This window comes from Lactuca sativa, chromosome 8 (genome assembly GCF_002870075.4).
Source record: "Lactuca sativa cultivar Salinas chromosome 8, Lsat_Salinas_v11, whole genome shotgun sequence".
In the NCBI taxonomy this organism is placed as follows: Eukaryota; Viridiplantae; Streptophyta; class Magnoliopsida; order Asterales; family Asteraceae; genus Lactuca; species Lactuca sativa.
In genome coordinates, this window is record NC_056630.2 from 205,079,301 (window position 1) to 205,096,279 (window position 16,979).

Here is a 16,979-nt window from a genome sequence, read left to right on the forward strand (position 1 = left end):
ATCCAGACATAAGGCATTGTATTTATTGGTTCATATGTTAAGTGTTTAGTGCTGATATCATATAATATGAGTTGAAATATTGATCCTAAAGACAAACAGGAGGCCTAGAAGGCCATTAGTAGTTGTTTTTTTTCTTGGTGGAACATCATATAACCTTAGTAATTTTGAAAGTCATCATTCTGAATCTTAAATGTTTGTTGGTGTTCTTGTGACAGTGTGACCAATGATCAGTGCAGCTGTGGATACCTTCTATCTGACAGATGAACAACTCCATAACAGTCCTTCTAGAAAAGATGGAATAGATGAAGCCACATAGACAACACTTAGAATCTATGGGTGTGATCTTATTCAAGAGAGTGGCATTTTGCTTAGGCTGTATCCTTTTGACAATCGATATTTATCTATTGTTGTATACTCAATATTTGTCATCATTTTAACTTCTAAGAATCTAGCTATATACTCTTTATTTCTATGTTTGCTGAATAATTGGAACAATTATAAACATTCTTAACTATATTTCATGTTAATATACAGACCACAACATGTGATGGCAACAGGTCAGGTTTTGTTTCATCGATTTTATTGCAAGACATCATTCGTTCGTTTCAATGTGAAGGTATGCTTATTAACACTTGTGATGATGTGATTTCAAATTTTGAAAGAGTTTGTAACTTTGTATGTATTGAAACTTTAGTTTAAAATGAGGATTTTTTTTTGTTTTCTTGTGACTAACATGTTCCTTGATGCCAGAGAATTGCTGCTGCTTGTATTTGGCTAGCATCACGACAAGGTGAAAATCCAAGGAGAGCAAGAGACGTGATCAATGTATTCAAAAGAATGGAATATAGGAGGGAGAATCTCACTCTAGATTATTTGGATGCTTCTTCAATGGTAATTTAGTCTTTTTGCTTTAGTTGAAGGAGGCTGGAGTTTCAATGTTTTATCTTTGATGCTTATATTATTATGCAGAAAAAGCATCCAGAATTAAAGATGGATTTGATCAGATGCGAAGGACATATCCTAAAGGAGTTGGCTTTCTCATGCCATGTTGAAATTCCTCATAAACTCATGGTAAGTTACATTTCAGTTTTGGGGACACATCCAAAGTTGATGCAAGAATCATGGAATCTTGCCAATGATAGGTATGCGATATTCAGTTCTTTTATTCCTTAATAATATTGTTGTTATCATCTATTCTTCACATTCTTGTTTGATGAAATGAAATGACACTTGTTTTTTCTTTCTTGTGAACAAACAGCTTACGCTCAACTTTATGTGTGAGGTTGAAGGCTGAGTTTGTGGCATGTGGTGTTGTATATGCTGCTGCCCAAAGAGTACATGTTCCCCTGCCCGAAAATCCTCCATGGTGGGAAGCATTTGAGGTTGAGAAAAGTGGTATAGATGAAGTGTGTAGAGTTCTAGCCCACTTGTATAGTCTACCCAAGGCAGAATATTTACATGTATGCAAAGAAGATGGGTCCTTTACAACAATGTCTCTTGTAACAATTGTCACTCATGAGTCAAAAGCCACAGAAATTGGTAAGATGAAAAAAGAACGTCTATCTAAGGAAAGGGAAAAGATAAAGGAGAAGGAAAAAGGAAAGGGAAAGGGAAAGGGAAAGACATAGGTTAGTTTGTTTCAAGTTGTAAATATGAAGCTCTGATTCTTAGTCTCATTAGGTTATGCCTCAACATTTAACTCTAAGACATCACTTAGTCTAGAGATTACTCCTATGTAGATAACACCTTAACATGATATCACTGTTTTCATTTATACTTTTAAGTACCAAAATAATTATTACATATTTAATAATTGAATAATAATATATTGGTGATAAACTGAAAACAAAAAAGAAGAATGTGATCTAATTAATATCCGATTTTTAATATAAAAAAATCCATATGATAACAAATTATAGTACTGTATAATTATTTAATTAAATGTAATATTAAAATAGAGATCGTAATTACATAGAAAAAAAAATGAGCTTGCAAGTCTTTCACATATTGAAAGAACTGATCTAGCTGGCTTTCAAATGTGGATGAGGTAGCATTGCAATTTGGATTGAAAACTCTGGTTGTGGAAGCTCTATGACCATTAATATCAGTGCATTACCACTCTTCTTTCAATTATGTCACATAATTACATCTCACATCCTTACAGTCACAATATTCTTTTAAAAGTGGTCCCATACTAACAACTCGAAATACAGATTAAAAACCAAAAGTAATAACAATTGATAAAACAAATCGATGGATTAGTGCAATATTTAATATATTACATTAATATTATAATCATAAATTGGGCCCCAAAACAATTTGCAAGTCTTTCGACCTATGAAATACATTGGGTAACATGACATGATTTTAAGCATATGTGGTCTTTCAAAAGTCATTTGCAAGTAGTGATGCAAATGCTCTAATACTTATTACGGATTTGAATAAGTGACAAAACCCAACCCATTGCTGAAATTCCTAAACAAAACAAAACATTATACAAATATATTTACTAATTAGTTATGATATGGGATATGTACTGTAATTTTTGTGTAATTGTAACCGGTCCCTTTTGGTAGGATCTTAGGATCCCAATTACATCTTACGATCACTATATTGTAAATCTAAATATGATTCTACGTTGGATCCTAATCTTTTAACAACTTGAGTTGAACGTCCAAGATTTGGTAGAATTTTAAGCGCGTTGATGATAAAGATGGCAAATAATAGGCCCAATGTGGTAGATGTTTGAGGTAGTTTACAGTATGCTTTCATGACATTGAGTTGTAAGTATTTCAATACTTTGTTTCGGTTGATTTTAATGCTATATAAATATGTTCTAATTTTTTATATTGTAATTAGATGACATGTAAAAAATGTTGGACAATTTATTGGGACAAGCCAAAATGCATGGAAATTTGAACCTTTTCATTTCGATAATGACATAACAGGAAAATTGTTCATAAATTTGATGCTTAAGAAAGTGCTATTGTTTGATTTCTTTAATGGGTCAAACGTGGTAAAATTTATTCAAGGAAAACAACATTACTTGCATTTTTGTAGATATAGATAAATAAAAACTTTATAGACTGCCTTTTGATTTGGTTCATTCCGATCTACTTAAGATATAGATAAATAAAAACTTTATAGACTGCCTTATATATACATTAATTTTGCCTGCATGATAGAAATACAATTTGTTAATTACATAAAATTATTTCATGCCTACCATGGACTACAATGAATGTTATTTCCTTGAATTCCTCAGCTTACAACGTGCCATATCGAATACTCTTGTCCACACACTTCCCAAAAACATGGTGGAGTTGAGCGAAAACATTGTTATATTCTAGACACTGTTTTTACGTTACTCATCTCCGTTCAATGCCCATAATATTTTTGGGGTGAGGCTGCTCTTTTAGTAGTCATCCTTCTGCATAATCAATGTTCACATAAAGCTCCATATGGAAAACCCCTAATTACAATATTCTTAAAGTTTGGGGTTGTGCTTGCTTTGTCATAGGAAGATACAAAAGTTCAAATTATTTATAGCCTTTGTTGTTTTATGGGATAGGGTATTAAATACAAAGGATATCGGTGGTAGGATCCTATCTCTAAACGAATTCGTATATCCAATCATCTAGAAAAACAAAATGTTCTCCTCCAACATATCAATTCTAATGTGATTTTTTTACATTCAGTCTTTACCAATCTATTCAGCTATTTCTAGACCAACCTTTGTTTATGTGCTATCTTTTGAGATTATTGCCCCTCCTTCGTCTCCATCTACGGACTTGTCTTCTAAAACACCATCTATTGTCCATCCTAAGTCTCCATCATACATTGCCATCTTTCACGATTTTCTACCCATGAATCTACTCCTAACTCTTCCTCTATGGACTGTTGCGAAATTTCTACAATGCATGAGGATTCTACGACCAACAACCGTCGATCCAACCAAGTAAAAAATATACCTTTTTATATTCATGATTACAAGTATTACTCTACTCTATTTTTTCGCATACCCCATCTTCATACGAAGAAGAACTTACCAACTCACTTTTGTAGAAAGCTATATCTAAAGGATTGTGAGCTCTTAATAAGGATTAAACATGGGGCGTTGTCCATTTACCTTCATGAAAGATCATCATTGGCTCTAAACAGGTTTTCAAAGGTAATATAACTCTAATGGCTCTATTGATCGATATAAAGCTATGTTAGTTGCAAAAGGTTAAATCAAGAGTATGAAATTTACTATAAGGAGACTTTTTTACCGTATAGAAGTTAAATGCTTTTTCTCCGTAATGGTCTCGGTAAGGAAGTTTATATGTAACCCCCTCTAGGTGTTTCTAAGAAATGGGATCATATTTTTCGTCTAAAAAATGTTTGTTATGATAACAAATAGTGACTGAGAGTTTGATTTGAGAAATTCACCACCATCATTTAGTCTTCGGGTTTTAGTGTTTTACCGCTATCAACTATGACACCAGACATCTCGTTAAAATTGTTGCCTCAAGTACTATTCTTATTGTTATCTATGTGAATGACATAATTAATTTAGGTATGGTAATGTTCATGATCTAAAAAAGTTGGTTAATTTTCATTTTGAGCCGAAGTATCTGGGTTTACTTTTTTTTGGTATGATAGAAGAATATATTAAAAAAATAACTCTTGCAAGAAGCTAGAGAAAAACCATTGCAAACCGGTGCAAGCTAAAACTGGGTTATGAAGCCAATCAACCTAGTTAATTTTAGCCTTTCTACTCCTATTACAAATCCAGAAATATGCCCCATCAACAACATTATCAAACAAATCATATTTTCAAGGAGTAGAAGATCTAAAAAGCAGAAAATTTCGATAATTGCACACAAACTCCATAAAGAAGTTATCACCACCGCATCAAAAGCCTTCCAATGACCTCTTGTCAATCAAGTCAAATTTACCCAAAAGAAATGGGAGTGAATAGAAAGACATTTAGGAACCCCAGACGCCACCAAATACCAATTCCCACCTACAAATCAATCGAGAGGGAGCAACCTGAGAAAAATGGCCAACCGTCTCAACAAAATAAGAACATAACGAACACAAAATTGAGTACATTGTAATGCCCTAGACGAAAGCCACTCCCTCGTCGAGATGTTATCCAATTTGATGGGCCATAAGAGAATGTTCAACTTGATAGGAACCAATTATGCCACCAAGTCTCTATCCCCTTGTCCTTAGCATAACGTTGTCCAAGATGACACGAGCATATGAAACTGAAAAAGAATCATTAACATCCAACAACCACCCGACTTGTCATTTCAATCAAGAAGTGAAACGGTTTTCATTAGAGAACCAAATTCTGACTACTGCTCCTGCCCTACTCCGCCCTTAGGAGGTTGCTTCAGGGGATGAAACTCCCAACCAATGTTCACCCGATCTTTAACCAATACATCCTTATGCAAGTCCACCGAAACCCTGTGGAAGATTGAGGAAAGGGATTGATGTCGGCATCACGCCAAAAAAAATCCGTGAACACCTCATTACCAACCCGAATAGGAAAAAGGCCTATAAATTTGTTGAAAAGTATAGAAACAATTTTTTCCCAACATCAAAGATTCTTATATCATTTAAGGATAGAGAACTAGAAGGTTTTCATGTACATACAAAGGAAACCTCACTACAATCACCTATTATACTCTCTGAACAAATCACTCAGCCTAATCTAAACAGATTATCAAGAATACATCATAATATCAATGAACCCTAATTTTTGAGAGATGAAAAAAACAAGAGAGAAAGTTACAGAGGAACGTGTATGTGTAAAAGAAAAAATGAATCTACTTCCGCAAAAACGCAACTGCCCTTCCTTTATATCATTGCGTCAAGATTGTGGTTTGGATCCCAAAATCCACATGTCTAATTCTACACAAGTTTGATAAAACGAGTCGCAGTTCAGAACGCCATAATAATAGAAACAACCCCTTGAACCAGATTAATAACAAAAAGTGCCACAACAAGGAATAACAATATGTACACAAACAACCGTCTAACAAAAAATAAATACAAAACTAATCCACAACTAATAAACAATGAGACTGAATGTTAAAAAGTAAAAACACTAAATATTTTCAACAAAATCAAAACCTCGACCTCATAAATGGGCTAAGGAACGAATAACACCATTCCAAGGATCTATGCAGGAAGGCAAAGGAACACGTGAACTCTATCTCCTTTCTAATCCATACATAGCATTCAAATCCTAAGCCACAATGCATTCAAACTATGAAAAAAAAGTCAACCTCCACTTAAAAAGCATAACCCTATTAACGACAAAAAGGCCCGTAACACCCAGACCTCCTTCACCCGACTCACCAATAGCTTATCCCACCAAACTTAAGGCACCTTCCTATCTTAGATCCGCTCCCTAGAAAAAGGGATCGAAAAGACTTTAAACTCCTTAGAATGGTAAATGGAATCGAAAATATGGACATGAAATAACTCCTTAGACAACCGAGAACTAACTTAAGCAAAGTCAACAAGCCCCCAATAGAAAGAGTCTTACCTTTCCACACTGAAAGATTGTTAATGAAACGATGAGCCATAGGTCTCTAAGCCTCATCTTGACCTATATTCTGCCCCATTGAGATTCCAAGATGCATGAAAGGTAACATGGATGTAACACCTAGTTCTGAAAATGTCTGTTTATGGATTTCAAAGGCCTAGGCTAGGGGCGTTTCGGTCTTTATGGGTATTGAAGTTTTTATTCGAGAGGTTTGGGGTTGGGGTGTGCCGCTAGAAACGTAGGGATTCTCGCCACTTTTTCGGGGATATAAAGTTCGTTGGAAACGGACCTCGGATAAGGAAGATATGACACTTGGAAGTTATTGGCATTAATGGTCCCTAATGGAAAAAGTTGGCAAAGAAGGACCATACATGCAAAGTGAAAGGCGCGTGGGTACGCCCATCGTATAAAGGAGGAGGATCGCGGGTGCATTAGACGTACGCCCAACGTACAAGAGGTACGCCCAATGTACGTCCATAGTCCAGAAACCCTAAAATTTTGGGCATGCTACTATAAAAAGGAATGATAAGCCTCAAGGGTCAGCCGCCATTTGACCCTTGGACAGCCACCACGAAACCCTAATCCTCCCTTGAGTGTTCTTGAAGCTTTGGTGGCCATTAGTGAGCATTTTGGTGTTATATAACCATTTTCCAAGAAAGGAAGGAGCAAAGCAAGGTGGTAGATCAAAGGAGAAGTTGTAGATCTGGGACTTTTGCCTCTTTCCAGACCCTTTCAAGGTATAAAGTTTTGAGCTTGATGATTGTTCTCTTAGATCTCTATTAGGAGGAGTTTATGGACTCTTTTAGTCCAAAGAATGGATATTTTGATGAAACCTAGTGTTTGAGCTTAGGGTTGCCACCCTTTGAGCTAAAAGGGTCCCATAAGCAGTAAAGTCTCCATCTTGAATGTCTTAATGGGTTCATGCATGAGATCTAGCCATTTCCATGGAAGTATGTTGTTACATTTCAAGTTTGGGCTCATTTGGTGGGTTGCAAGCCACCAAGTAGTCGACTTTATGGGATTAAGACATTAATGAGGATCATAGATATGTGTTTGTAGCTTCTAGCCTGTAGTATTAAGCATTTAATGGAAAAGTGGCTTAACAGGGTTGTACGTTGGGCATACAAGCAGGTACGCACGACGTACAAGCCATCAGCTAGTACGCTTAGCATACATAGATGTACGCCCCGCGTACGTATCAGATGTGGGCTTTGCGTTTTTGGGCCTAAGTTTGGGCCAATTTTTGGGTGTTTGGGCTTGATGGGCCATCAGAAGTCAGATATATGGGCCAAGAAGATGTTTGGGCTAAGGGTAAGGCCCATTAGAGGGTTTGGGTCCAATTTAGCAAATTGGGCCTTTAGTGGGCCTCTAGTGGGCTTGGTAAGCCTACCTAGTGTTGGGCCTTTATATGTTATGGTTTGGGCCTTAGTTATGGACCAAGTTGGATTAGGGGGTAAAATGGTTATTTTACCCTAAGGAGGATTATTGTTTTGGACTAAGTGATATTTTGGTATTGATAGCTCGGAGAGCCAAAGGAGTAGTAGTTCGGGGAATTGCCAAATAGCAGCCTGAGGAGTATTAGCAGGGTTTCAGCAGTGCGAGGTGGGTTTCCTCACTGTGTGCATGGGTCTACGGCCACAATGCCGACCCATTATGTTTGTGTATAGTAGGAAGACCCGGGGGTTAGCCCTAGGCATTATTATGATATATGTTCCAGATTATGATCCGATGCCGGGCGAAGCCCAAGGAATGTTACTATGCTAGTTATACTTGCTGTCTATGTGATACTTGTATGTGCCTGGTAGGGAGGTGAGTGTGAGCGAGGTTCCGTATCTTATCACTAGCCGAGTATGGACGAGGTCTCGTATCTCATTAGTAGCAGAGCAGGGGCGAGGCCCGAGTTAGGAGGGAGGCGAGTGTGGGAGGGGGCTCGTATCTCACTATCAACAGGAGCATGGACGGGGTTCCATGACTCATCGGTAGCAGGACAAGGGCGAGGCCCAAGTTAGGCGAGGCCTTAGATCCGGAGTATAGTAAAGTATGTTTAGCTATTTGTTATGTGTTATGTTATATTTTGTATGTGTTTAGCGGACGAGGCCCAGAGACAAGCGAGGCCTAAGAGAAACAGATCTGTATACCGAGCGGGGCCCGATGCCAGACGGGGCCTGATGTCGGGCGAGGCCCGATGCCGGGCAAGTCCCGATGCAGCAGGCGGGGGCCCAGTATGTGGTTATATGTGTAGTATGGGGAACTCACTAAGCTTCATGCTCACGGTTTTCAGTTTGGTTTCAGGTACTTCCAGTAGCGGAGGGAAGAGCTCGGGATGACTGCATCACACCCACCATGATGTTTTAGCCTGGGATAATTTGCTCTGATATGATATGTTTAGACATGATACTCTAATTAAATATGTTTTGAATGAATGGTTTGATAACTATGGTTTTTATTATAGTTTTAAAATGATATTTTTTGGACATGATTTTTGGAACGTTACAATGGAAGCATCACACCTAATCAAATCGACGACTAGAACCCGATGAAACTGCACCTGTCACAACTGGAAATTTTGTGTCTTGTAAACTATACATTCAAGCTAATGTGAATCAAAAACTTCAATCAAATACATCATACAAGTACTACAAATAGTCATCAAACAATTAGAAACCCTAGAAGTTCTTACTTAGGTCCATTTTGGACTAGAACTTCCTTATTGGACTTAATGGACCAATAAACTTCCAATTTGACTATCTTGGGTTTAGAACTCTTAAATGGGCTCTAATTGGACCCACATCTATTTGTTTCAACATTTTGGGCTATGTTGGACCTAGAATGAAAAGAATTAAAAGCCTTGATACATGAATAACCTAAACTAGTCCAATAAAAATATGAAAATCCTACCACATTTCTTTAGACTTAAAACATACTCAAGATTAACACTAATGTTGGGCTTAGGGGCAAAGGCCCAAATTTTTTCCTTTTCTTTCCAAATTCTCGGCCCAAATGCACAAGCCCAAGAGGATGGAAGAGTTGACTTGTTGTGCCACATCATTGTTATCCAAAGGACTTCCATGTAAAATATCTCACATACCTCCATGCACATCACTTCAAAATCACTTCTCTTCTCTCCTCCCTCTCACTCTCAGCCGAAACACACACACACACATTCACAAATCTCTCACAAATTCTCTCTAGATCACTCAAGAACACTCCTTCCTCCCCACTCCAAAAATCTCGAAAATTAGGAGCTTTCAAGAGGATCTTGCAAGTTAATCATCATCTTAAGTAAGTTTTTACTTATATATATGATCTAGCTATTTCATTTCATCAAAAACCTCTTCTAAATCTATTCCAAATTGTGATCATACACCTTAGAAGTCACCAAACTCGAGATCTACCAAGGGAGGGTGCTAAGGCCAAAAATCACTTCATTTTCCTTCCATTTTCTTTGCAAAACCGAGCCCCCACACCCAAGGTGAGCTTCATACCTCTATTTTCTGTTTTCATGAGTTTTGTGGGGGGGGGGGGAATACAAGTGAAAGTGTAGATCTATATGTGTTTTGTATGCCTTGTATGATTTCCATGCTTACATGTATGCTTTTGTGTGCTATAATGTTGGATCTAGCCATAAAACCCCTCAAAACCGAGATATATCTTATGTTAAATGATTTTAGCATCAAATGTATTTCTACATACCAAGTGTTTCAAGAAAAATAGCTAAGTGGTTTAGTAACAATTTTCTTTGGGCTAAAAACACAAATTTTGGGCCTAAAATGTGAAAAATACAAAATTAAGGGCCCAACTCAGTGAGCTTCTGGACAAGGGATTTATCCGACCTAGCTACTCGCCGTGGGGAGCCCCGGTGCTCTTTGTCAAAAAGAAGGACGGATCTTTCAGAATGTGCATCGATTACAGAGAGTTGAATAAACTCACTGTTAAAAACCGCTACCCACTCCCACGAATCGATGATCTATTCGACCAGCTCCAAGGAGCTAATTATTTCTCCAAAATAGATCTACGGTCTGGATACCACCAACTCAAGGTCCGAGAAGAGGATATTCCCAAAACCGCTTTCCGAACCCGCTATGGACATTATGAATTCGTCGTAATGCCCTTCGGTCTAACAAATGCACCTGCCGCATTTATGGACCTAATGAATCGAATCTGTCGACCGTTCCTTGACAACTTCGTCATTGTATTTATCGATGACATCCTTGTCTATTCTCGAAGCAAAGAGGAGCATGGCCAACATCTACGGCAAATGCTAGACACTCTGCGATCGGAAAAGCTTTACGCCAAACTCTCCAAGTGTGAGTTCTGGCTTCGGAGTGTGAAGTTCCTAGGCCACGTGGTTAGCCAAGACGGAATTCATGTGGACCCCTCTAAGGTCAAAGCTGTGGAAGGATGGGCAACTCCGACTATGCCCACAGAAATTCGTCAGTTCTTAGGCCTAGCAGGATACTATAGGAGATTCATCCAAAACTTCTCTAAGATCGCCAAGCCGCTTACCTTGCTTACACAAAAGGGCGTGCCATTCAAGTGGACAGACTGACGAAATCCGCCCATTTCCTACCAATCAAAGAGTCCTACAAGATGGAGAGACTGACGCGTTTGTACCTACGAGAAATCGTAAGGCTCCATGGAGTGCCTAAATCTATCATCTCGGATAGGGACAGTAGATTCACGTCGCGCTTTTGGCAGTCACTCCACAAGGCAATGGGTACTCATCTCGATATGAGCACCGCATATCACCCACAAACGGACGGTCAAAGTGAACGAACCATTCAAACGCTTGAAGACATGCTTCGTGCATGTGTGATAGACTTTGGAAAGTCTTGGGATACCCACCTACCGTTGATCGAGTTTTCATATAACAATAGTTACCATTCGAGCATCAAGGTGGCTCCTTTCGAAGCACTGTACGGGCGTAAATGTAGATCACCGTTATGTTGGGCGGAAGTAGGTGACACCCAGCTAGCAAAAACGCATACGTCAAACAGGGCACTAACGGGACCGGAAATCATTCGCGAAACCACAGAAAAGATTGTCCAGATCAAAGCTCGATTACAAGCATCACGCGACCGACAAAAGAGCTACGCTGACAAATGGCGAAAGCCCTTAGAATTCCAGGTCGGTGATCGAGTATTGTTGAAGGTCTCACCCTGGAAAGGGGTTATACGTTTCGGAAAACGGGGAAAGCTGAACCCGCGATACGTTGGACCTTTCGAAATCGTCGCCCGAATAGGTCCGGTAGCCTACAGACTACAACTACCCGCGGAGCTAAACGGTGTACACCCCGTGTTCCATGTCTCAAACCTAAAGAAGTGCCTATCAGACGAAACCCTTGTCATTCCGCTTGACGAAATCGAAATCAATGAGAATCTCCTGTTCGTCGAAGAACCAGTCGAAATCATGGACAGGGAGGTGAAGCGTACTAAACAGAGCCGCATCCCAATCGTGAAGGTACGGTGGAACGCGAAGCGTGGGCCAGAATTCACTTGGGAACGCGAAGACCAAATGAAGCAAAAGTACCCTCACCTATTCTAGCAGTCTCAAATCTAGCTTTCAAAGAGAATTTCGGGACGAAATTCCCTCTAACGGGGGGATGATGTCACAACTGGAAATTTTGTGTCTTGTAAACTATACATTCAAGCTAATGTGAATCAAAAACTTCAATCAAATACATCATACAAGTACTACAAATAGTCATCAAACAATTAGAAACCCTAGAAGTTCTTACTTAGGTCCATTTTGGACTAGAACTTCCTTATTGGACCTAATGGACCAATAAACTTCCAATTTGACTATCTTGGGTTTAGAACTCTTAAATGGGCTCTAATTGGACCCACATCTATTTGTTTCAACATTTTGGGCTATGTTGGACCTAGAATGAAAAGAATTAAAAGCCTTGATACATGAATAACCTAAACTAGTCCAATAAAAATATGAAAATCCTACCACATTTCTTTAGACTTAAAACATACTCAAGATTAACACTAATGTTGGGCTTAGGGGCAAAGGCCCAAATTTTTTCCTTTTCTTTCCAAATTCTCGGCCCAAATGCACAAGCCCAAGAGGATGGAAGAGTTGACTTGTTGTGCCACATCATTGTTATCCAAAGGACTTCCATGTAAAATATCTCACATACCTCCATGCACATCACTTCAAAATCACTTCTCTTCTCTCCTCCCTCTCACTCTCGGCCGAAACACACACACACACATTCACAAATCTCTCACAAATTCTCTCTAGATCACTCAAGAACACTCCTTCCTCCCCACTCCAAAAATCTCGAAAATTAGGAGCTTTCAAGAGGATCTTGCAAGTTAATCATCATCTTAGGTAAGTTTTTACTTATATATATGATCTAGCTATTTCATTTCATCAAAAACCTCTTCTAAATCTATTCCAAATTGTGATCATACACCTTAGAAGTCACCAAACTCGAGATCTACCAAGGGAGGGTGCTAAGGCCGAAAATCACTTCATTTTCCTTCCATTTTCTTTGCAAAACCGAGCCCCCACACCCAAGGTGAGCTTCATACCCCTATTTTCTGTTTTCATGAGTTTTGTGGGGGGGGGGGGGGGGGGGGGAATACAAGTGAAAGTGTAGATCTATATGTGTTTTGTATGCCTTGTATGATTTCCATGCTTACATGTATGCTTTTGTGTGCTATAATGTTGGATCTAGCCATAAAACCCCTCAAAACCGAGATATATCTTATGTTAAATGATTTTAGCATCAAATGTATTTCTACATACCAAGTGTTTCAAGAAAAATAGCTAAGTGGTTTAGTAACAATTTTCTTTGGGCTAAAAACACAAATTTTGGGCCTAAAATGTGAAAAATACAAAATTAAGGGCCCAAATTGACATATCACGAATTCTGAGGGATGAAGTGTGTCAAAACAGTTTCAATAAAACAATTTCTGGAAATATACTCATTTAGAGGATTAAAAATATAAATTTCAAGCTTAATGGGCTAAAAATGACAATTTCGGCCCAATGAGGCCCATTATGCGAATTTTTCTGTTTTGGAGGGCCAAAACTGTGATTTTCTGTAAAACAGTGGACCATAAGTGATCCAAGTCCTTTTCAAAGGTTTAAATGCTTTTTAAATTAAAAAGGACCAAAGTTGCAAAAATTTTACAATTTGGGCCAAAATTGTCAAACTTGCAAAAAAGAAGGGTTATAACCGAGAAAACTGAAATTTCAGGGACTTAAGCTGTTTTCTATGAAAAATATGCTGGAAAATATTTATTTCAAAAATTTTTGGTGTTAAAATGTCAAGAAAATTGATTTAAGGACCAAACCGGAAAGTATTTGAATAAAGGGTTGAAAAAGTAAATTTTACAAACAAGGAGGGGCTGAAAACAAAAAATTTTCAAGACTAATTCAATACATGCAATTTGACCAAATAATGGTACCACGACTATCGACAAAATACAATACATTACAACACCAAAAGTCGTTGTTAAACGAATTGGTTCGGTCTCGAACCAATAAAAATCCGAAACTACTAACACGATGTCACACCCCCAAACCAAGGATGGCGGAAACGTCCAGGGGTGGAGGACTTCATGTACAGTATCACAACAACGTGTATAATAGTGCTCAAAGTAAATACAACCATCATAAATATAATTGAAAAAGTTACATCAAAGTATATGTTTACATGTTTCAAAATCAATTACAATATGATGACAAAAATAAATTGTTGACGGTTTAACGTCCCATCCTCAAAGCGCTGAAGTTTTCCTGTTTCACTGATTTCCTGAGAATACAAGTAGTTTTGAAAAAGAGTGTCAACAATTAAGTTGGTGAGTTCATAAGAGTTTTGTTTGGAGTAGAAACCGTTTTCCTTCTTAAAATCAATGAAGTTTGATTTCCAGAAAATCCAATATTTTCTTAGTTAAGTGTAAACAGAATAATCCTAAATGATACGCTGATGTATTCTAGATTTACCCGTAGATTTCCCCTATAATTGTCCAGCCTATATAAGTTATATAAGATTTAGGTTAGATAAAACGTCGAATGTAATGGGTCCGCCCTAGGTCCACAACCAAACAAGGAACAGGAGATAAGGCGGGCACCACCAACTCCAAGCCAATCCAGACTAAATTCTTGTATGACTCAAGCATATACGCTCAACGATTATAGTTGAAGTCTAACCATATGAAAATCTATTGCGATTATAACCTATACATATCATAGTTCACCGGGAGTAATAGGGATTAGGGAACCTGAACTATGCATATGAATAGCTTATCAAAAGTGATGGTGATGGTGAGTGTAACCTATACAATGTGTTAATGTGAATATAACCTATACATATCATAGTTCACCGGGGAATAATAGAGATTAGTGAACCTGAACTATGCATATGAATAGCTTATCGAAAGTGATGGTGAATTCCTTTCTTGAAATTAAGTTCCTAGAGTAGATGAAACATAAACTATACCTATTATAGTTTATTACATTGTTTGTAATATGTATTTACCATAACTATACCAATTATAACTAACGAGTTCGTTTGTGGGGGTATAATGGCTTAACTATACTTATTATAGATTATCTTAATCGTCCATAGCGGCAATAACTCTTATGTAAGTGTAAGACCTTTAATATTGTGTTTGTTATATGAATGACCCTAAACTATACCTATTATAGTTTATCGATTGATTTCGTGGGAAATGAGCATAGGCCTTACTTGTCATAATTTATCAATATTTATATTTTAATGGATATAGCCTCGTAGTATCGTATATATATATATATATATATATATATATATATATATATATATATATATATATATATATATATATATATATATTTGTCATACTTGTGAAGATGTAAATCCATGTGTTTTCTGATGTATGTCTATGTAGGAATACAAAATTTGTCATATATTGCAACTACACATAATCAACTAACGATGTATACCTTGCTCGACATGTTACAAGGTGAAATGAAATTTATTGTGTTTTTCTGTTAATAACCTTTTCTGTAACTGATATTGGAAAAATTGTAGAAAAATCATAAAATGTCCAAATCAGGTTCTGTAACTTCTGGGAGTTTGGAAAATGAGTCTAGTTTGTTCATAATTTTTATTATAATTTTTAATGATCTCAAACTTGGGTGAAAAAGTCCATAATCACAGGCTGGTCCGGATTGATGTTTGAAATGATAGGCGGTTTTGTAAAAATCACCATAAATTGTAGAAAAATCGTATGGAGATGTGCAAGTAGTCATTTTAAAGCTAAGAAGTGGAACTACATGCACCTAAAACAGTTTTGAAAACAAAAATATTTAAGATGTCCAAAACAGTCCGTGAATGGAGTGAAACTTTTCTGATGAAGGCTGTTAGAAGAATGTAGTTATGTTCTAAGCATTTTAACTTGTATTCCCCCCCCCCCCCCCCCCCCTAAAAACTTGAGAAAACGTGAAAATGTAGGGGTATGAACTCACCTTGTGTGATTTCAGTAGATAAGTGATGAAGAAGAGAAGTGTTCAACCCAAGAACACTAGAAGAACCGTTTGAAGATTCGAAGCTCTAACACAAACATAATGGAGTTTATGTAAGATATCCATGATTTGAGTGGAAATAATAGAGGTAATCATAAAGGAAATAGATTATGCTTACCAAAGGTGGAGGAAACTCTCAAGATCAGCCCTTGAATCTTGGATTTCTAGAGAGAGAAAGTGAGAGAGAAAGGAGTTTGATCTTCTTGTGAAATGAGAACAAATGAAAGAAAAATGAGGAGAGAGGATGATTATCCAGCCCTCAAAGCATGGAGGTGGCTTGTGAGGGAGGTAAAAAGTACAAGGTATGGTGGGGAGGAGTGTGGGTTGTCATGGAGTGGGTGAGGGGGGTTGCTTGTGTCATAAAATAAGGTAAAGTCAACACTCTTCTTTTTGTACTTTACCAACTCCTTTTTAATAAGATTTTATCCTTAAAATGTGATTAAATCGTTAATTTAGGGGCCTTATATTTAAAAATAAAGTTTTGGGTGAAAATCCCATGTTAAAATAATTAAAAATGGGTTTAAAACGCAAAAATATGCAAAAACGGGCGAAAAATGCAATTTCCAGCAAGTTTCTTCGGACCTAGGCCGAGGCTCGGTCCCTAGGCCGAAGTCTGGTCAGGCGGCGCTTGGGTTCGGACGCGGGTGGCTAGTCTCGGAAGCGAAGGCGCGAGCCGGAGGGAAGAAACGAAGCGAAGCTGGTCCGAGGCTCGGTCCGAAGTGAAGGCGAGAAGCGAAAGCGGGTTCGGTCCGAGGCAGGCTATCCGACGCGAAGGTAGAGTTCGGTCCGAAGGGTGGCTAGAACCGAAGGAACTGTAGTGAACAGTAGTGAACAGTACCTTCGGTTCGGATCTCCCTTCTACCCGAGGTTCGGTTCGGACCTTTCTTCTTAGCAGCCTTCGGTTCGGATC

The 16,979-nt window shown here is 37.9% G+C and overlaps 1 protein-coding gene across 1 annotated transcript; it reads left to right on the forward strand.

Annotated features, from left to right (window-relative positions):
- Positions 1-223: 223 nt before the first annotated feature.
- LOC111919283 (cyclin-L1-1) lies at positions 224-1,628 on the forward strand. Its single transcript, XM_042897364.1, is given in 5 exon segments — positions 224-375; positions 535-616; positions 751-891; positions 970-1,142; positions 1,259-1,628. Coding segments are annotated over 5 exon segments (918 nt in total).
- The last annotated feature ends 15,351 nt before the right edge of the window (positions 1,629-16,979 follow it).